A 23,055-nucleotide genomic window follows, 5' to 3' on the forward strand; every position below is an offset into this window, starting at 1 on the left:
AGTCAGCAGACCAGGAAGAAGGCAAGAAAAGGGGATGACCTGGCCGTTTTGCCTGAGCAAGCCATTCTGTCATCATTTAGGGCATAAAATGACACGGCCAGTCGTCAAATAACTTTCCAGTAATTGCTGTGAGCAGAGGCTTGAGACATGGTTCAATTTTCATACCGCTCCATCTGGTCCATTGTAGAGGTGAGCGGAAAATTCAAGCAGCTATGATCTCAAAGACAAAATGTTTCCACGAAATCGGTCTAGACTTCAGAACATGCTGGATGTCTGGCCTGACACAGGCTCAAACCAGACTTTCACCAAGGGAAATGACAGTAAAATGAGACAGAAACAGTTGGTAAGCTATCTGATACTGATTTACAGTGGGGCAAAAAAGTATTTAGTCAGCCACCGATTGTGCAAGTTCCCCCACCTAAAATGATGACAGAGGTCAGTAATTTGCACCAGAGGTACACTTCAACTGTGAGAGACAGAATGTGAAAAAAAAATCCATGAATTCACATGGTAGGATTTGTAAAGAATTTATTCGTAAATTAGGGTGGAAAATAAGTATTTGGTCACCTCAAACAAGGAAAATCTCTGGCTCTCACAGACCTGTAACGTCTTCTGTAAGAAGCTTTTCTGTCCCCCACTCGTTACCTGTATGAATGGCACCTGTTTGAACCCATCATCTGTATAAAAGACACCTGTCCACAGCCTCAAACAGTCAGACTCCAAACGCCGCCATGGCCAAGACCAAAGAGCTTTCGAAGGACACCAGGAAAAGTATTGTAGACCTGCACCAGACTGGGAAGAGTGAATCTACAATAGGCAAGCAGCTTGGTGTGAAAAAAATCAACTGTGGGAGCAATCATCAGAAAATGGAAGACATACAAGACCACTGATAATCTCCCTCGATCTGGGGCTCCACGCAAGATCTCATCCCGTGGGGTCAAAATGATCATGAGAACGGTGAGCAAAGATCCCAGAACCACACGGGGGGACCTGGTGAATGACCTGCAGAGAGCTGGGACCAAAGTAACAAAGGTCACCATCAGTAACACACTACAACGGCAGGGAATCAAATCCCGCAGTGCCAGACGTGTTCCGCTGCTGAAGCCAGTGCATGTCCAGGCCCGTCTGAAGTTTGCCAGAGAGCACATGGATGATACAGCAGAGGATTGGGAGAATGTCATGTGGTCAGATGAAACCAAAGTAGAACTTTTTGGTATAAACTCAACTCGTCGTGTTTGGAGGAAGAAGAATACTGAGTTGCATCCCAAGAACACCATACCTACTGTGAAGCATGGGGGTGGAAACATCATGCTATGGGGCTGTTTTTCTGCCAAGGGGACAGGACGACTGATCCGTGTTAAGGACAGAATGAATGGGGCCATGTATCGTGAGATTTTGAGCCAAAACCTCCTTCCATCAGTGAGAACTTTGAAGATGAAACGAGGCTGGGTCTTCCAACATGACAATGATCCAAAACACACCGCCTGGGCAACAAAGGAGTGGCTCCGTAAGAAGCATTTGAAAGTCCTGGAGTGGCCTAGCCAGTCTCCAGACCTCAACCCCACAGAAAATCTGTGGCGGGAGTTGAAAGTCCGTGTTGCTCGGCGACAGCCCCAAAACATCACTGCTCTCGAGAAGATCTGCATGGAGGAATGGGCCAAAATACCAGCTACTGTGTGTGCAAACCTGGTAAAGACCTATAGTAAACGTTTGACCTCTGTTATTGCCAACAAAGGTTATGTTACAAAGTATTGAGTTGTATTTTTGTTATTGACCAAATACTTATTTTCCACCCTAATTTACGAATAAATTCTTTACAAATCCTACCATGTGGATTCATGGATTTTTTTTTCACATTCTGTCTCTCACAGTTGAAGTGTACCTCTGGTGCAAATTACTGACCTCTGTCATCATTTTAGGTGGGGGAACTTGCACAATCGGTGGCTGACTAAATACTTTTTTGCCCCACTGTACCTTCTGTTTGATCACAACAATAAAACTCTGCTACTTGAAAAGTAATCTAAGCATCATTTTTTCAGCAGGTCATCTCACAGCACCAGGATGAGTGAGAAAACGCAGGTTTATTATAACTTTAAGCCAAAATTCCAAGTTGGAAAAAAAAAGCAGTCCTCTTGCAGATGTTTGCAATTACACGACGTAACATCAGAGTAAATTAACACAGTGAGCATCAAGAAGTTAGTGTCATTAGATACTTTTCTTATCACTCCGACATTGATTCTTTAAAAGTACAAGCTACAGGCTAATTTAGGATATGTCATGAAGCAGAATGAAAGATGAGCTGTCAGAAGCAGCCGTGGGTTGGAGCACCTGCATCTCTCCCACATCATGTCTCCCACTTTGCCAAACCACCTGCCCATATTCACTGATGAGCCCTTAGCCAACCTTTTAATCTAAACACCCACCGGTCTACATTCTCAGTCCTGTCTTTAGTACAAACACGATGATGAAACTGCAGGATGGTCTCCTGTGCCTAACATTGCACTCAGTTGCCCTGGGCATTCACATGTCACTTAACATAGAGCACAGATCAGTCCTATGAAATCAGTCTCAGATCTCTCTGCTTAAGAAATAAGTGCACGCGCGCACACATCAAGATGTGAGTCATAAAAGAACAGGCAAATGTCAGCGAACGAGAGGGGAAGGAAAAAGAATGGATACATGCATGCAAAACAGGGCTGGAAAGAACAGAGGAAGGGCTGATTGGGAGGGGATGAGACGGAGAGGCAGCCAATGCGGAGCTCTGCATCTTGAGGAAGAGAGGAGGGGAGAGAGAGGGAGAGAGCTAAGAGGAGAGTAAGGAAGTGAGAGAGGTGGAAAGAGAGGGAGAGAGAGATGAGAGCGAGAATGTGGGGGAGGGAGGGAGAGGGTGAAGCTAAGGCAGTCACTCTGAGAGGGAAGGCTCCAGTGTGGTGCTTTTGGATGTGAGCTGCTCTCCTCTAACCAGCCTCTGCCCATCCCTTTGACTGAAACAGTGGTGTGTGGGTCTAGTAATTGTGCTGTACCAGCTGTGGGGGGTGCTGCTGCTGCTCAGGCTCAGGCACAAGCTGACTGGCTGGTTCCCTGGCTAGGTTGTCTGAGGCAGAGTGGGGTTGACTGGAGCTGAGGTCTAGGGAAGGGCAGGGCAGGGCTGGCTGTTGGGCCATTTGTGCCAGGGCCCCACAGGAAGCAAACATGAGCGTTCCTATGCTAAAGATCGGGGCAGTTCTCAGCACCATGGCCATGGTGACCAACTGGATGTCTCAGACTCTGCCCTCTCTGGTGGGACTCAACGGAACCACCATCTCCAGAGGGGGCACATCAGAAAGGATTGTCAGCGTGCGTATCAATTCTTTTTGCTTATTTGCAAGTGCGTGTGCAGTGTTTTTGTTTGAGCATGCTGTTGTGAATGTGAGAAAGAAAGCGAGAATGTGACAGATTAAAGAGAGTGACACAGCAGCAGACAGAGGGAGAAAGTGAAGAAGCAGAAGAGAGGTTTCAGAGAGACGTGTGAAGACGCGAGTAAGAATAAAAGAGCCCACGTTGTGTTAACAGAGAGACGATGGAGACAGATACGCATGTGAGAACAAGGTTTCAGTGAAGCATGAATGATGCATATGTTTGTGGGAGAGTCATAAGTATAAGGATGCAGAATTGTTGGCTTGTGATTGTGAGTGATGGTGAGTGGCGGACAGTCTAAGTGTGGATGTTTGCAGGAGACCATATGTTTTTGCCAGGGTGACAGGAGGTAGAGAGCTGTCCTGACTGATGCTCAGGCTGATCCTATCTGTCAGTCACCTCCAGGGTGGGAAGGAGGTGATGAGGAACACCGAGAGGTTAATACAGTTTTACAGCTTTGAGTATGTCTTATTCCTCCCTTGCTATGTCTATCTTTAAGCATTTTAGATTGTTATCACCTCAAATTAAACACTGGCCTCATCCTGAAAGGTCATAAGGGCAATTAAGGTGTTTTATAAATAAAACAGCAGTTTATTTATTTATTTTGAATATTTTTTAGTGGTTAATGCTTGCATAATGTTGTACTCTCTTTCTCATGAGGTAACACAGACAATGAGACAGACAGGGAACAAACAAAAACAGAAAGAAAGAAATGAATGTAATATTTTCCGGATCATCTGCAGTAAGTGATCGCTTTTCCTCTATCCTGAGTGTCTTTCTATGGCAGCTTACCCATTAAGTAAATGTTCTGGTCTGTTCAAAAAGACAGAATGAAATTGAAAGTCCCAAGAGGTCTGTGACCATCTGGATGTGTGGTTTCGCATGCATATTGTGCATGACAGTGTTTGTGTGTTCAGACATGTACACACGGAATGTTTAGACATTCTTGTCTCAGGGGTGAAGGTCCATCTGTGGTAAGAAGAGTTTTAGGATGTAAAGTGGCTTGTTAAAACATAAATCTACCACTTTATGTCTTCCTAATGTAGCAGTGGTGTGCCAGTGGAAATGTTTCCCCTTTAAAGAACACTTTCAGACAGTAATATCTTTTTTTGAAAATGTCAAGCACCTGGAAAATTGCTTCAAACTGTTAATCTTTCAAACAACTTGCGCATATGTCGGGTAATTTAGAGCAGAACTCAAGGTAAGAAATGTTTGGATTATAAGTCTTTTATATTATTCTATTATTCCAGTTTTCCTTAGAGGTTATGGCTTAGTTAATCGCTGATTTCTTCTCTATACCAACTCATTCTGCTCAGGATCAGATGGGATAAAAATAAACATCGCCATGTTTATTTTCAATAAACTCTTTCCAAACAAGATTTGAGATCAGAAGCTTAATCATTTGCATTTCAAAAGACTGGATACAATAAAATACAATAAATAGTCATGAGTGGATATTTTCTTTGAGGCAGCCCTAATTCACTGCCAAAGGAGGAAAAATGTTGCTACTGAAGTTCATTTCATCAAAGTTTTAACAAAACTGATGAGCCCGTTTGATGGTGCCACAAATTATTACTGTGTAACAGTCTGTTGTGATGGGAAATGTCTTCTCTTTGAGACAGGGATAATCTCCGCTCATAAACAATGGCAGCAAATAAAACTTTAATGTAAAACCTTGCTTCAAAGTCCCGTCACTATTAATGAGACTTTTGCCTGTGATGATCTTAGAAGCAGTCATGACTCACAGATTGTTTAGAGTTTGAATCAAAGACAATCTAGCTGTGGTCTTGTGACACTCTGGTGCTAACATGCCAGTAGCTGTTGCCTGCCTGCTTTCCACCCTGGCACCCATGCATGCTGCATTGCATATTCTCTAAGCTCAGAGCTATTTTCCAAGTCTGCTTCACTTGCTTTCTGTGCCTGTCTTCTAACCAGCTGACCCAAGAACACAGCTGACTGAATTCATGTAGGCCTATCTGTGATGGCACTGAGCACAACACTGCCTGGGTGCTTGTACACATCTGTGTAGTGCAGAACCATGTTCCTTAATGAGCAGACGAGACCCTGGAAACACTTACACAGAAGAAGCGTGGCTATAAAGAATTGCTAAGACAAGTTAAAGCTATAAACCTGCCAGACAGAGTGTACACACTAAATCATCTTTTTTATTATGATAGCAAAATGATTTATTCATCTATAAAGAGTGTTATACATTTAAAAAGAAATGTTCTTAAAGTGCTGTGTGGACACACAGCAGATACCAGGGGTATATCTGATAAATTTCTGCACTTTTTTCCAATTATTTATCAAGTTCTGGTCAATGAGACATAAAGGCATGGATTAAAAATGAGTTTTAATTTCTTAGTATAGCATATATATCTTCTCTGTCTGACCGCAAGACAAACAAGTGACAAGTGCTACTCAAGTAAAAGAAGTAGCACGATGTTCAAAGCTGAAAACAGTGTCAAGGAGAGCACTTATTATCTCGGGCAGAGGTTTAGGAGAAATAATGAGACTTCCAAATTTGCCTTCCAAAAAGAGTAATTACCATAAACAACTACTGCAATTCAAACATTACCTGCTATAAATTGTGAGACACAAGATACACCAAGTCTCTAATGCAGTTTGGCGTTCTTCAGCTTAGTATGTTCAACCTACAAAAACTGTCGTTGAAAAAAAAAAAGAGCTGTCTGTCCTTAGTTATAGAAATAAAAGGACACATTCACAGTGCAAGACACATAATAAAAAAAGGCTTGTCCATGAATCGAACCCTGCTGTGCTCTAAGTTAAAGCTGAAAATCTGTTGAGATGAAAAATGCTTGCTTTTCTACATAATAATAATAATCACTGAATCTCTCAACACTTTCAGTGAACACAGCATAAGTCAAGGATAACTGTCTCATTATAGATAAAAATAAATAAATAAATACATGTATGTGTGCACAAGACTGGCATAGATAGGTTCCTCTCAATAAAACTGCAGCAGGGTGCCTGGATGTGTATGCATGTGGTGACGCTCCCTTTGATATCTAAATTAAGAAAGCTGTGAGGAAGAAGTCTGAATAAAATATTCTCACCATCAGAGGAGAGAATGGAACAACAAACGTCAGTGTACAAAGAGGCAGGACACAGAAACTGATTGGGGTCACGCAGCCTCTGTCAGGATGTGAGACCGTAAACTTTATCACTTCCACTGCGGAATCCAATAAAGTGTATTGTAAAAATTGATTCTCAGCTATGGATTAAAAATTAAATACGACTGCAGGCTTTTATTTGCACACTTTATTTTTTACATTCATTGTGCTGCTTTCGATTAAATTTATCTCAGTTGGGATTCTGACAAGTGTAATCTAACGTCAGGTTAATGGGATGCAGTGGGAACAGCGACAAGCTCAGCCAATCTATAAAAGATCATTTTCAATTGTTTTAAACTTTAATTAATTATGTGATCGTCTAGCATAAAGCATTGATCCCAGAAAAGGGAATCAGGGTTTTGACATGGTTCATTTGTCATTATAAGAGTATAATTCCACCCTGCAGGACTCACGCCTGTTGCAATTCCTCCATTTTTCAAAAGCAATTCTGTAATCCATATTTCTACCAATGAAACACTAACTGTGTTATAACAGTTTACACAGTGTTTTCTCACATAAGCCACCCTGGCACTCTCTTGCCTGTGTTTAGCACCAGACATGATAGAGCTATCTTGCATCGCTGCAACAGAAGAGCAGAATCCAAATGCTTTTCACTACGGCACCTGGCACGGCGCTGGCTGGAAAAAGTGTAGAGTTGCAGTTGCGCACTCATGCCGAGTGCCAGCGAGTGTCATTTTCTTTAACCTCTCCAAGAACCCCCCCTCTTCAAAAAACACTTGATGCATATGCCCACCCCCACTGTCACTCAAGTGTGAGGTGGATTGGAACGGGTTGTGGGTGCAGATGGAAAGCGAGCAGGACGCCACTGAGAAAGGCGGCAGTCATGAGGGTGATGGAGAAAGACGGAGAGAAAGGCAGTAGGGAGCCAAAATGAGGCAGTAGGGACAGGGCCATGATGAGTTTATGACTCATATTATTGACTGGCAACCATGCTGAGCTGATTGTGTTAATCACTTTCCTTGGGAGCAGAGGAGACCTGGGACTTCACTTGGTGTCTTTATTATTTTAAAGCCCAGCAGCTGGCTTTGGCATTAGGGATTTACTGATTGTTCATTTGAAGAGTGAATGTGTGCATTGACATGTTTATCTATATACACTCAATTATAGCAATAACTGGCAAATCTGAAAATGAGAACCGATTGTTTGGGTATAATATAGATAAAATCGAACACTGTGCAACAGAGACAGATGTCTAGTTTTTTGGGGACAAGTACTGATGGATGTTAATGCCTGGCATAAAGCATCATTCTGCTGACAGAGAGGAAAGGAAAGTAAAGCATTTTTTATGAAAGCTGGCACTGCTGGATGACAATGAAGGAAAGAAAAAGATTATTTAGGTAGAACTTCATATTTTATTTCCTGAATAAGAATTCCCCTTCTCAATGACGTCTAGATTTCATCTTCTTCTATGTCTTCTGTCTTTCTCCGTGTACAGCTCGACCTCTCCTCCTCTTCTTAACCTGTCCATCCTCGGTAGTGTTGCAATTTCTCAGCCGTGTTGACAGTTCACAGTGTAGTGGTCAGCTCTCTTCCATATCTCACAACTTGTGCCTGCCTCTGCCTGTTTGCCCCTTCTGCCTGCTGCTTATGAAAGTTATAATAGACTTCCCGTCATGCTCATAAAGTAGGGAGCTGTAGATTTATGATCTCATTTAACTCTGGCTTTACAGCAGCAAGCTCCAGGGTTGGTTTAATGAAACGCCAGAGGAAGTCCATCCTGCAAATCAGCAGTGATACCACCAGCTCAAATGTCTAATTGGATAATACCTCTAAACTTTGCTAATCATTAACAAAACCAAGCAGTCTTAGTTTCTTTGTGCTACAGAGAATCACTCAGATAATGGTTTAACTTAGTAAGTTTTTTTTTGGTGGAATCAGCTCTGATTTCTCTGCAGCAGGAAACAGTGGAGAAGCATCTAATCTTCACTTATCTCAGCACAGATTCCCCTAAAGTTGTCAATCAGCATTGTAACTGAATACCGTTTAAACCAAGCTAGAGGAAATTAGAGCCACTTCTCTCTTCTCCGTCAGCCTTTCTGAAAGCACAACTTCTCCTTTTCTGCTTATGAAAGTAAGCAGTTCCTCCTTTAATCAGTTTTCCCTTGGGAGGATGGAAGTTTGTGGTTTGAAGATATGTTTGCAGCTGATGGTGATGGGACGTCATGCATCCAGGCTATCTGATATGAGGTCATGGAAATGGAGGAGACTCTGAGTTGGCACAAAGTGGGAAATCCAGAAATATTAACGAGTAATTTTCATTTTAGTGAGCAAACCCAATTGATTTTTAATTTCTCCAACCCTTTGTGGTTTCCTGTTGTTTTCATTGCTGCTGTCTTCGCCATTAATGGGCTTTTACATAGCAGCCATGTTACAGTTTCAAACCTGTCCATTACATATTTTATTTCATCCCATACATCTAATGGATAAATTTCTGGTATAGGGAGCTAAACGCCTTCCCTCTGCTGAAACCACCATCTGTGTCTGGGAGAAAAGGATCATCCTTTAAACCTTAGGTACTCCAGATAGCCGCACTGATAGCACGGCGACAGCTCAGGTTATGTTATCGTCACTACTCAAGTGTAGCAAACTAATACACGAGCTGCATACAGTATGCAAACATTACTCACACTCGTTTTCACTCTGCATATCTTGAACATAATTATGGATAAAGGAAGATATTGAGAAATTAGCCTTTTTCATTACTAATGAGATGTTTGCTAGACTACATAGTTTTGACTGTCTTAAATGAACCAATGTCAATGACCCATTCTGTAGAGATGCCTCATATTAATATCATATTAATACATTCCAAAACATATTTAAGTTTATGACGCTATGTTCAATGTGAGAGATCACTAGCTCTGATATAAAGATCCGTCTGGGCACAAAGCATATAAGGACAAGGCACATTTGCATTTAAGAATTACCTTTTCTCTCCTGCTCCCTAAACTGTCACTGTGATGAGAACGGTGAAGTTAGTGCTGAACGGATAGGTGGGTGGTAATGAAACTGGAAGTGATTCAAATAAGCTCTTCATTTCAGCTCAACATTTATGAAACTTTAATGAACAGAAGAGAAGATTGGTTGCTGTGAAAGCTCTCTGGCTTGGAAAAGCACAGGAAGAGCACAGCGTGATATTAAACATGTTGGAAAATGAAGAAAGCATGATAATAGGCTGACATGGCTCTGATATTAAAAGAAGCTACTTTCAGCTGCTCCCTTACTCGCAAGGGGTCGCCACAGCAAGTAGCTCCACATGTTTTATTTGGCAAAGTTTTTACAGTAGATGCCTTTCTGACGAAACCCAACGTGCCTCTGATTTTATTTTGCTGAATTTCTACTGCCCGCTACGTAAGATTTCATTTGGGAAAGAAAAAAAAGTTGGTGCGACACCGACCGTGGCTCCCTTTGAAGCTGATAGCAATATGAAAAATTAATGCACACTTCTGCATCCACTGGCAAAAATCTAGCTAAGCCCAAAGTGAATATCTCGTGCATAAGCGGACAAGCCCTAGGTGTGTGGATATGCAGAATTATTTTACCGAAGACTGCAGACACCTTAAGAATTAGCAGCTTAAGTAGATTTTGCCGTTTGTATCTAGAAAACCTCCACCTGTTCACACTGCAGGGTACCAGTTTTAATGAAAGTGCTTGTAACCAGCTGTGACTTCACATTCTAGTATTTTACACACATTCACAGTATTATATCAGCCATTACATAGACTCTATAGTTGTGAAGTAAGCATGCATTACAGCTGCAGGAATTTCCAAACATAGCATCTTGAGGGTGTGGATCAGATGTGTAGTTGCATTTCAGTGTGATCCCACAATGTATGTATTATTCCACAAGAATGTATGTAAGTACTGTATGTTGAAGCATACTCATACTGATATACATAGACATTATGACAGAACAAGTTTTAGCACAGATGACCGCTCTCACACGCGAGAATAGCCACAGACTTCAGCACATACAGAAACCTGACAGTGAGTGAGACGTGAGCAGGGAAGTAGATGCTGAAAAAGATGCACCCCCCACCAAACACACCCACACACATACATACAAACTCCCTCATGCCAAGGCAATGGCAGAATGAAACAGACCATCAGACAAAGATGAAAGGTTCTGCTGTGGCGACTGGCTCTTTTGTCTTAACTCTGGCTTTGGCTATTGTGCCTCTGTATCACCATATTATAGACTTTTGATGGTCGATTGCCTCGGAGAAGGAAGACTAATGATAAGAAAGGCACTGAGTGACAGAAAAAAGTGCAAGTCACTGCAGGGACTGGAAAATATGCAGCAAAACTGATAATACTGTAAAGATATTTTAACCAGTGTGCCAATACGTTCAACGGTGAGTCTTTCACATGGAAAGTAGAAATTCAGTCATCCTGAAATATAGCTAATATATCTATTTAATACTATATGAATAGAATATTTCTCCTTACTTAGCTTAATTAAATTTAGATGCAGTCATATAAATAATTCATGAGTCTATTTAATATGCATTGAATATAATGAAAAAGAGAAAATGTGATAAGAATTACGCGTAGAACTTTATTGTTGCTATTGGCACAGGATATTTAAGTCTCTCACATAGCTATAGTCTGTTTGCCATCCCTCGATTTAAAGTAAGTCAGATTTAAGATACGCTCTTTCTGCAACTGCAAGGGAAGAAGAAGGCAGTGAAAGAGGGAACAGAACGAGTGGAGAGGGGGTGGCGTGCCAAGGGATTGGCAGGAATGACAAGATGTGACAGTGAGCACATTGGCTCGCAGGGTGGTTGCTACTTTACACTCCAATCACACAGTCCCCCTGTCCCCCAAGACATTTTAATCTGATCCCCCGACCCAAGGAGACGAGATCACAGCATAACACTGCTCAGAGGAAAGCAGGAGACAGGCACAGAGCTGAGACATAACATTTTATTTCTAGACTTTTCCGACCTCTTATATGGATGGGTCTTAATTGCATCTCCAAAACGGCTCTTTCTTGTCTTATTACAGCTTGCGTCATATGCTGGCTATGCTAGATGCAATGTAAATGAGCAAATCAGAATAGAAAAACCTTTGCGTAAATTGTGTAATGCATACATGTGTGATTGCAAGCGCACAGCGCTGCTTTTGATTGGATTAGACAGAGAGAGAAACATCCATCCTTTTAGCCTCTCCCCTCCTTCACTGGTAAGGGGCTGCATTATCGATCGTGAACAGCTCCATTTCCTTTCTGTGTCCAAACTTATTAGATGCTGTGCTTTTGTACAGCCTGTTCTGATCCCTTTTCCTTCCTCTTTTCTTTGAAATCCCCATTTTCCACCAATTTATCTTTGTCTTTCTTCATCCTCCACAAAATTCTTGCTCTGTCTTTGTCACGTCAATGTGTTCTCCATCCATTTGTGTATTTTCCACCAGTCTGTCTTGTCTTATCTTAATCGACACCCATTTCAGCTTTCACCCTCTCCATTATCTTCTAGATGACTCTTCTATCCTCTATCTCTCCCTGCTGGTGTCTTTTACTACTGTGACTACCAGCTCTGTCAGTCTCTTCATCTCCAGTTAAAACTGAAATTAAACTGCAAATGGTTTTGAATAGTTGGGGTGAGCAATTGTCATTAATTTTCTTAGGAGAGGATTCATTTCTGAAAGAGTCACAAAGAAAAAAGTAATGTAATAGAGAAATTATGACTTTGCAGCTAATTTATGGTGACAGAATAGGCTCAACCAATCATGATATAGGATGTATAAAAGAGTCTTTTATTTTCTTCAAAAGGCTTTATGCAACACTTTTAAGTATTAGATAAATTTATTGTCTTAGACACGTTTTATAAGGGTGGAACACTTTTCAGATTACCGTTGATGCGTGCTGGCAGAATAAAATATCTTGTCTGCCCTCATGCATTTTGAAAAGCCAATTTGGTAGTAGCACAGATAAACAACTGCAGACATAAACAACCATATTTTATTTTTTATTTTATGCCTGTAAGATATATGTGTCTCTGTATTTCTGCAGGCTCTATACCCAAGACCAGAGGAGGGCTGGGAGATCTACAGTTCAGCGCAGGACGCAGATGGGAAGTGTATCTGTACCGTCGTTGCACCAGCCCAGAACATGTGTAACCGCGACCCACGCAGCAGGCAGCTTCGCCAGCTCATGGAGAAGGTGACAGCTGTCAATAACACACCCACACTGGGACACGAGTATTACCCACACAGACATGCAAGCACAAACTGCCACACTGGGCTCGTGTCTGACGCCGTCTGTCACATAAAGGCTGCTGAAGTGAACGGTTTTCCTTTACGCCGCAGTTGATCAGTTGTGCATATGAACACGACACCAGTCAGAAGACTGTTGTTGAGCAGCTGAGTACCTGAAAATTAATGAATTATGAATTGCTAATGAAAAATATCCAAAAACCAACCCATGTAATTGAATTCACTGAACCTTAGCCTTACAATGTTTCTATTATAAATATAAATTTATGAGATAGAAACTAATAAAATTAACTTTTAACAAGTCAGTGAAGATTACAAGTACTTTAGGTGGAGACTTGTAAATTAAATACTGTGTCACCAAATCTGGGTTGATTAGGACATTTCATTAGAGCTTTTGTGCTTACTTGTGATATTGATAGCATTTAATGATGTAGTGTGTATTATGAATGCAGTTTTCAACAGGCAGAGAATAAATCTAGGCATTATTTAGATGCAGTAAAGCATTACTGACTGACACGTAGAGCATGCTAATACCTAGTGCACAAACACAAACACACAACTAAGGTCAGGCAACAGGTAGGTTCATAAATGACCCGCAGAGGCTTGTTAAATATCCAGATCTACAGGCAGCACACCTGTCTCTTTTTATTTATTTAATTCATTTAATTTGTATTCATGTCTGTTTAAACAGTAGAAACCAGAGAAATGATGTTAAACACCTTTCAAGTACTTGATGGGCTATGGCAGAGTATCTCCGGTCTGCTCTCCAGTTCATTCATAGTACAGTTGATTTTTTTTCTTGGACAATCAAAACCAGTGAGTAGGTGAAAGAGAGGCTGGCTTCACCGAGTAACTGAAAGCCTAGGAGCAAAGAAGCAGAATAGAGGAGAGGAAAGACAGGAGGGGTTGACATTGATGTGGTCTTGTGAGGAGAGGTGGTGGTAAATTGAGATGCTGAATAAGCTCCGAGGCCCTGATGGATCAATGAGACACCTGAATTCACATATTGCATTCATTCTCATTGAAGTTTCCCTTTTCCCCTGACAGTCTCTGTCTGCTCCTGTTTAAAGCACATGTTCACACTAACAAAATCCACACTCATCCACACTTGAAACGAAGCATATTCCGACAGAAAAGGAAGAGCCTTGAACATAAAGAGACAAACTCAGTAAAACTGGTGAGAGAAGTTCACCTACACATTTGTGCGATGCAAAGTATATATTCCTTTATAGTCTCCATATTTGCTCTTACAGTGTGTGTGTGTGTGTGTAAAGAATAGATTTTTATATATATTAAAAGACTGCAAGTTCAGTTTTATAATAATGCACTATAAAAATGCACTAGTCTGTTTGCATGTTGATGTTTTTTCCCCCTCATTTTTGGTAAATATAATTCTTTGGGAACTGACAGGATTCAGTTCATTTTCATTCTGAACCTTTGGGAAAAAAATAACCTGGTAAAATGTATATGAAAAGTGCATATTATAAAATACTGTTTATATTTGGAAAACTTTAGATTAATTCTGAATGCAAAGCAAGTGCACATTAATACTATTTCCTCATCCCCCTCTTTTGTCTGAGTTTTTTCCTTTAATTCCTTTAATTCCATGTTCCGGCATGTAGAGGGCTGCTCGATTTTGGTGCCACCCATTTAACGAAAGTGAAGTCATTTTCGACATATAATTTTTGGTGTTGTACTTTGCATACAGTTCTTGAGCACTTATCTCACAGCCAGTTGCACCGGTGTTGTTAATCCAGGTTGGAGGATGACACATTTTATTAAAATAAGCTTGTAGTTTCTTATACATTTTTTTTCTTCAGTAGCATGCCATTGTAAAATTATAATTAGCATTTCCGACATAGATCCCAGTGTGGTTTCTTTCAGTGGTTTCCCTTTTGACCTTTTATTTTTTGATTGTTTCCAAATATGTCCTGGAGTTCAGTATAAGCAAGGTGTCAGCTTTTTTCCCCGCTGGCCTCCTGCCCTGCATACAAGTACAAACACCCCTTTGTTGCTGACTGGCTGGAGTAGTGTTGCATGGATTGATCAAGTCAGTTTGTTTATTGCCCGTCTCCAGATTTTTATTTTTCACTGTTGTAACAAAGCAGCCTGCATTGATTAACAGTAAGCGATTGATTAAATTAAAATAAATAAATGGCTTACAGTACTTTGCCATTTTTTTCCCCTTAGTGATTCAAATGAGTCATACAATCATATATAAATGCAGTCTTCTGAAAAACTAAGTACATTGCTTCTTTAGAAATGAAGAGGGTAAGTAGCAGACAAGTCCTTCTAATCAAATGCACTTGATTAATTGACCATCTAATGTGGACACCTCTATAACGGCAGAGGTAGTTTCCTGGCCAGGTGTGTGTTAACACAATGCCATGGAGAAAAGACAAAGGAATGATCTCAAAGAAGCAAATATTGGTGAGAATGGCTCTAAGGCTCTTTCTAAACTATTTAAAGTCCATTATTCTACAATGAGAAAGATTATGCATGAGTGGAAAAGATAGTTGCCAATCTTCCCTCAAGTGGATATCACAACAAATTCACCCAATGTGATGTTCAGTGAAATGGCAAAAAAACCCGAGAGCTACATTTCAGACTCTACAGGCATCAGTTAGCATGTTAAATATTAACGCTCATGTAAGGCCACCTGTCTGAAAGCTAAACCTTGTCCAAAATGTGTCCATGCAACAAGACACCCAGCAGCAAATCTACAGCAGAACAACTAAAAACTGAAAGAATCAGTGTTTTGCAGTGGTCAAGTCAAAGTCCAGACATCGACCTGATTGAATTGCTGTGGTGGGTGAAATGCTCAAATGGAATTATGCAACATTGTAAAAAGAAAAAAAAGAAAAAACTAAATTTCTTGCATGCACACTACTTGTAAGACACTAGTTATTAGAACCAAACACTCCCATCTACTACTGTCCACAGCCCAGCTTGAGGACACCTGGGGTCAATGCTGTTTCAGCTGCACACAAGACGTTAGTTTAAAGACTACGTGTTATTCTCTGTGTATAAGCACATTATAGTTCCATGCCCACCAAGCATCCTCATTTGAACTCAGAGCATGCGGGTGAAATGTTTGATTGGACCAGATCCACAAAATCTCTCTCTGACAAAGAAAGCCAAGGATACAATAACAATGTCAAAACAGCCCCTCTGTTCAAAGAATTTAAAGTAGCCTTGTGCAAAATCTCTATTCAGCTTTCTGTAAAGCCAGACAAAATGCCATTTAATGCAGAGCTGACCTGAAGAATACTGTGCAAGAGTGCTCACAACATACTTTTAAACACCTTATGGACTCTTTTAACCTCTCTATGTAACTGTGTTGAGGTAAAAAAAAAAAAAAAAGTGATATGAGGCCAAAGTCAGCCATACACATAAAGACAGTTTTTAGGATTTGTTACAAAGTGAATCATCGCGCTGGACAAGAAGCAGATACACCTGTGACTGATTCATCTGAGCTGGTGAGTGTAGAGAGAATCTTATGTGACCAAAGGTAAGCATGAAATGCCACAACTCAGAGGACTGAGTGGTCCCAGCTGTCAACTGCCCTGGAGGGTGGTGACACTGCATTTGTTTAGAGTCCATCCTGCTGGAACATTTTACCCTTCCACATTCTTCCATCTAATGCACATGTAGTGCTGTAAAGCAACTTTTAATTAGTGAAGGGATATATTTTCTGACCAAATATAACCAGAACGGTTCATGAAGCACATGAGGAATGAACTGGTTGTAGAAAACAAGGGACACAAAGTAATTGAGTGGGTTGTCAGAGAGTAGGCAAGCAAAGCATTTGGTGCAAAGTAGAATTTGTTCCAAACGCTGACCTTTGAGAGCTTGGCCTGTTTTTTGTTTATGTTAGGAGTGATATGAATAAGTATATTTTGCTTGCTTGGAGTTTTGATTGCGCATGTCATTGTGGGTGGGCGTCTGTTGCTGTGGGGAGTTGTACATATGTACCCATACGCCTCCAGTATACACGACAGCCCAGTAATATTTATCAATGTTCAACTGATTTCTGGCCAGTTCAGTGCATCGTGCAGGAGATGAGGGGGTGCATGAATCAGTAGGTTGGTTATGCAGAAACAGAGTGGGCTGTCAAAAGTGAATAAGCTGAGTACTTAGTAAAAATTAAACATAGTGCAAAACTGAGTGTTCAATAAACGCCTACTTAACAGCATGTTTGCTCCTCCACGAGGTTCGTTTAGTAACATTTCATAGGCATCCATTACCTTTTGCACGCTGTCATGATCATGAGCTTACTATCCTTATTTTCATAGCTGTAGCATTTTTATATGAGTGAAACTTGTTGACTTTCATTGCATGTTGAAAGTCATGTATAGCTGCGTTGTTTGTTTATTATCTCGACAGATTTGATAGGACTGTGCTGCTTTTTAACCTCCCCATGCTGCCAACTTTCTTTTTCATTACCGTACTTATTTTTATTAATATATATATATATATATATATATATATATATATATATATATATATATATATATATATAGATTGACAGTAAATAAAAGCATATATAACTTTCTTCTGACCTGTAGTGTTTTTTATGTGCGATTTGCACACCTTCAGCTGTAGAAATGCCTGCCTTCCCTTGAAAATAAATAAAAGAAATGGAAAAGACCTTGTGGTGCTCAAATTGCCAAAACGCACATTTAAAAATGTTTAGCAGCACATTAAATGTATTAAAGTCCACAAATCACACAGTTAGCAGTTATAGACTAAATCCTACCCCTATATCACTTCTTTTGAAAAATGACACATTTTAATGTAATTTTGCCTCTGCACACCATTGCCATGGATTATAGACCAGATAGTGAAAATGTGATTAAAGTAGAGACATTCAGCTTTAATTTTGATTAGTTTTATTAGATTAGCTGCACATAGTCCCCCACTTTCAGAGACTCAGCTGAAAAGCTACATTCCCTCCCTTGAGATGCCCCACTAGGCATTTACTGCAGCCACCTTCATTAGCCATTTCTTTATGTGCCTTTCTGCAATCAGGCTTGTCTTGAGTAACTGAAAAGCAAGCTCTGTTGGATTGATTTCAGGTTAATAATTTGGCCAGTAAAGAATATCCTATTTCTTAACCTGGAGAAACTCCTGGGTTTCTTTTCCAATATGTTTTGGGTCTTGCATTAGGAAGTGCTATCTGACAATTTTGCACCATTTGGTTGAATCTGAGCTGAGCATATAGCCCTTTAAATTTTGCAATACATCCTACTACTTTTATCAGCAGTCACATCATCAATAAACACTAGTTGCCTTGTTCCACTGGTCAGCACGCATACCCATGTCACAACATTGCCTCCACCATGTTTGACAGACGGTAGGTAGATTTCTTTTTCTTTGCAGACCTTTGTAGGCTCTTTGAAATGTTTTCTGATAAAGCCAAGTCGAGCCTTCCTGTGTTTGATTGTACCAATTTTGTAACATTTTGTAAACCCTCTGTATTTCCTATCGTGAAGGCATTTCTTGATTGTAGAATGTGACAATGATGCAGCTACCTCTTCAAGAATGTTCTTAAATTTCATAGATTGTGAAGTTGTATTTCTTAACCATAGAAATAATATTGTCATCACTGTTGAATATTCCTGTCATCATAATTATTTAAACTGAGAGTTGTATGCCTAATTCTATATTCAGTGTGATTAGTGTACATTTTAAATCCCATTCTTTATTTCAGTAATTTTTACAGCTTATGAATGAAACAGTACAGATTATGTAGTTTCAACCAACTTCTTTAACTTAACATATTTAAATTCAAAAACAGAGCCACCTCCACATTCTTCTTTGGCTGTAATATTTAACTTGGAATATGAACGAAATGGGAGCAGAAGTTTTTTTTTAGTTTTTTTTTTTAGTATCTGCACACGAGTACTACAAAAAAGATGCCTACAGACAAGTAAAGGACAAGTTTATAGACATTTCACATTCACAGCTGAGGCCACAAAGTTTTCAGTTCACCCCACCTGTGTATCTGGAAAACCCATGCCAACCCCAAACTACGAAGGCAGGATTACAGCAGGACTTTTTTTCTTGCCTGACTCATTTACTGCAATTTAAACTAAATAATGAACAACTGCAAAAATGAAACTTACAATAAATGATCTGTGATTGAGGTGTAAAATGAGAAAAAAAAACTCCTCCTCTAAGATAACCCGCGATCATTAGTGTCATTGTGGGTTTGTTTTTGTGACGCAGGTTCAGAACATCAGCCAGTCAATGGAGGTGCTGGACCTAAGGACGTACAGGGATCTACAGTATGTCAGAAACACAGAGAGTCTAATGAAAGTGGTAGATGGAAAGCTGAAGGTGGCCTCTGAAAATCCCCGCAGCCTCAATCCAAAGGGCTTTCAGGTAATTGGCTCTGTGTCTCCTCATGTACAGTGTGTGTGTTGGTGTTTATATGTGTGTATATTATTGTCAAGTGAATGCAGACACTGTTGATTTGGCACTGCTCGCCAAACTTATGCATTGCAATCTCTTTTGCTCTTCACAGACAATAAAATTTTGTATGACTCGCGATGCACTGCAGCATAAACATAGGTACACAAATTCATTTCCAGTCTTATATGAGTTCTTTTGTCATGCACAGAGAAATCCAAGTAAATCGCACACTCATGAGTGATTAAATTCTTGGACCTAGAAAAAGTATGGGGTTTTTTTATGGGGGGGAGGGGGGTTGCATTTGTCTCTTTGTATCCATTTGTTCTCTATCTTCAGTGAGCTTACTACTTGATATACTTAACATTCTGCTGTCTGCCTTTAGATAACAGGCACATACATTCACATTTATCTCTACCTTATCTGTCTACAAGCTAGGGCTTAGCTGCCATTATTAGTAAGCCTTTTTGTCTTCCTGTCAGCAGGCTGTCCTACTGGGGTTTTTTAACATTTCTCACACTCTTACAGATATTAGATGGACCATAAAATAGTTTGATTAAAAGATGGCTTGATAAATGATAAGTGTGCTTTACTGCTGGGTCCATACTGCAGCACAAGGACAAGCACGAATGCCTGTGTTTTGCTTTCAGTGTGTTTTATGAAAGCCATTCCAAAGAAGGTAATGAAGATGTTTATAAAATTAACCAATTCATCAGCACTGCCTGAGATGACTAAAATATGCAGAACGAAATGAGTTATATCTTCTGATCTATCTTAATTCAACAAAGAGGGGAAAAAGCTGGATTTGTCCAGACCAGGTTGGCTGATGAATGCGTGCAGCTTAAAGTTGCCGATGGCAGAGTGCGGGAGATTAACGAGAGTGAATTTTCTCTTCTTGAAAAAGTGAAAATGAGATTTATGATGTGGCGCCACAGGGCTGAGAGCTGCTCCATCACCAGATTTACGATAAACCTTAACAAGGAGGAAACAGTCCCTCCTGTGGCGGCCACACTTTATTGATACGCCCAATTCTCTCTTGAACCCACTTCTCTCCACGTAGGCAGCCAGGTTCTCCTGCAGCTTCCTGTACTCCTACGGACATGTTGTTCTTTTAACTTCTAAACACACGATGAGTCACAGTCCAAGTTTATTTACAACTAGCTCTGCAAGTTTCATCACCCAAAACAGATCACAGGCGTTTGGCCAATTTGAATAGTGTTTCTCATATAGGTGGCTTTCCAATCCAAAATATTTTCAAAGGAAGTAAAACTGTATTTACAGACATGGAAAAACAAAATATTTGCTTTTTAAATAGATAAAATATTCCTTTTGTCCTTGAAAGAAGATAAAAGGACATCTAATTTCAGGGTATTGACATAAAATATTAAGAATAGACGTTGTACATCTCATTAAAAATCAAAGGTCTATAGTTTTGAACAGATAAACCAGAACCTAATGGAGACATAAGCTTTATGAACCACAAACACCAAGGGAAGATTGCACTCACTCCCATGTACTGACTATCACAGGGCAGTTGTGTCCCCTATCTTGACTATTCTCTAAGGGTGTAATCCTCTTCCCCCTTTTTTGTGATAACTATCACAGGAGTTAAAAGACAAGGTGACCCAGCTGCTCCCCCTGTTGCCAGTGCTGGAACAGTACAAGACTGATGCCAAGATGATCCTGCGTCTTCGGGAGGAAGTAAGGAATCTGTCCTTGGTGCTTATGGCTATCCAAGAGGAGATGGGGGCCTACGATTATGAGGAGCTGCGACAGAGAGTCCTGCTACTTGAAACCAGACTCCACTCCTGCATGCAGAAACTTGGTATATATGGAAACGATTGTGGGTGTTTGTATGTGGTCATTGTTACCCAATTAAAAATGTATTACCATATATCATTGCAGCATTTAATCAATTTGACAACAGTTGCACAGAACAGAATTAATGATTACACTAGGATCATCGCTGGTCAAAACTCTGTAGCATGTAGTTAACATTTCCACGTTGCTCTGATCTCAAATGATCTGCATAAATTGAGAAAAACTGGCCTAGAAAAATGGAATGAATAATAGATTGCATTTGTGTGTAATATGTTAGCTTAAACTGATGATTTTACAAAAACCCACACATATAAACTGATGAGTTAACAAAAAAGACTGCAGTTACAGTTTAGCCCTTAGCTAATTTGCGTTTTATTATAGTTTTACATTTGAAAATGAACCAAGAGAATTAAAAAAAAAAAATAATGCTCACTTTTTGAGTACTGGGTAAAAACCAGGACAGTAAAACAACAATGGAAATATAAAAATGATGCCGCAAAGTCAGTCGGTGAACCAGTTTTTGTGTATTACAGATTTCAAAAAGCAAACACAAGATCGCATTGTGGAGAATCACAAATGAAAACAAGACAACAGAAGATGACTGCACAAAATATTTATCTACGCATTTATCTGAGATAATGATACAAATAGTACATTTTCTTAGTGTACAAAAATTTAAACTTCTACAGTGAAAACAATTGAACTGAACAATCTGAACCAAAACAAATGAAATGCCATATTTCAGATGAATTATAAAAGAAAACTAGTGTGATCTGATAGAGAAATCACCTGAGTGCATATGCGTCTGTGTGGCCTCTTAGGTATGTAGGCATACATGCTTTCTTAATTCTTCTGCCTCTTTGACCTCCAGGCTGTGGGAAGCTCACTGGCGTCAGTAATCCCATCACAGTACGTGCATCAGGGTCAAGGTTCGGCTCCTGGATGACAGATACTATGATACCCAGTTCCGACAACAGAGTGAGTTTCTCAACTGCTGCATTTCACAAATACAGGAACACAGGATTATTATTATTATTATTATTATTGTTATTATTAGGATAACCAAGCAAAGAGGATAACCACAGTCAACCTTCTCAGTGAGGAAAAAAAAGAAGAAAATATGTGTCAGGGCAGTGCCACTATACGGCACTTCAGTGACTGATGCACTGTTTTCCATGAAAATGACTTCTCATGAGCTTTCAAGGGGGAGAGAGAGTGAGAAAAATGGGAATCCAAAGCTGTGCCACTGATGGATAGCGTATCTTTCCCTCCTCCCTGTCTTCCTCTGTCACTACAACTCCAGCTGATTAATCACTTCATCATCAGTGGAGAAATGAATGAGATGTTTGGGCAAAAGTTTTCCAAATCACTTGGGTAATTACCAGGAGTGTGCTCTGGACCCAAATGATATAGTAATGGGTTCAGCTGATCAGACATGACATGCAGTTTTGTACGGCCAGGCACATGGCAAGAAGCAGCAGGAAAGAGACAAGGGAAGAATAATATAGAAGATTAAGGGTGGTCTATGGTGACTGAGATGAAATGGTGGTGTTGGAAAAGTGGAAGACTGCATTATTAGCCATGTGTAGAAGAGAAGGGAAACTGATTAAGTTTAAGAGGAGAGATGAGCTTGGCCTTTTTCTTTCCTGCAATGAATCATAACAGCCTAAATAGGTGTTGTGGACAGAAAAGGTCAATTTTTGTGACTGAATGTCCTGATCTTTGTCTTTAATCACCTGGCTCAATCACTTCAATCTCTCCGAGTATTAATAGGCAGATACATCAGCAATGCCACATTAAGATCCGCAGCAATAATCATAATCATTCTGGGGAAATTTCATTGTTGCTCATGAGCCAAAGGCAAAGGAGGAAAAAATCGGAATGTGCAAGAGCTTTGCTTTACTCAATTTCTGTCTCCTATTCTATTCTAGAGACCCAAATTAGCAGGCATAGGAGAAACAACGCTTAATGCTCTATAATCTCCCCTCCTACATAATTCAGCCGCTGTGTCTCTTCACCATCAGCTCCTCCCATACCCTTCCTTTCTCCTCTGTGC

The 23,055-nt window shown here is 40.2% G+C and overlaps 1 protein-coding gene across 2 annotated transcripts in view; it reads left to right on the plus strand.

Annotated features, from left to right (window-relative positions):
• The window catches only part of olfm2a (olfactomedin 2a), a 43,219-nt gene that overhangs the window by 17,434 nt on the left and 2,730 nt on the right, over positions 1-23,055 (plus strand). The window contains exons 1-5 of one of the 2 annotated variants that reach the window (XM_085454508.1): positions 2,893-3,336; positions 12,562-12,711; positions 18,996-19,151; positions 20,784-21,003; positions 21,871-21,977. In XM_085454508.1, the coding sequence (XP_085310634.1) occupies positions 3,193-3,336; positions 12,562-12,711; positions 18,996-19,151; positions 20,784-21,003; positions 21,871-21,977 (777 nt within the window). In that variant the 5' untranslated portion in view covers positions 2,893-3,192. Of the gene's footprint in view, positions 1-2,892; positions 3,337-12,561; positions 12,712-18,995; positions 19,152-20,783; positions 21,004-21,870; positions 21,978-23,055 lie in introns of those variants that run through there. The other variant, XM_085454509.1, reaches the window with a different exon arrangement.

The sequence above is a fragment of the Copadichromis virginalis genome, linkage group LG4 (assembly GCF_057382275.1).
Source record: "Copadichromis virginalis isolate Kocher_CV1m ecotype Utaka linkage group LG4, C_Virginalis_male_GT1.1, whole genome shotgun sequence".
In the NCBI taxonomy this organism is placed as follows: Eukaryota; Metazoa; Chordata; class Actinopteri; order Cichliformes; family Cichlidae; genus Copadichromis; species Copadichromis virginalis.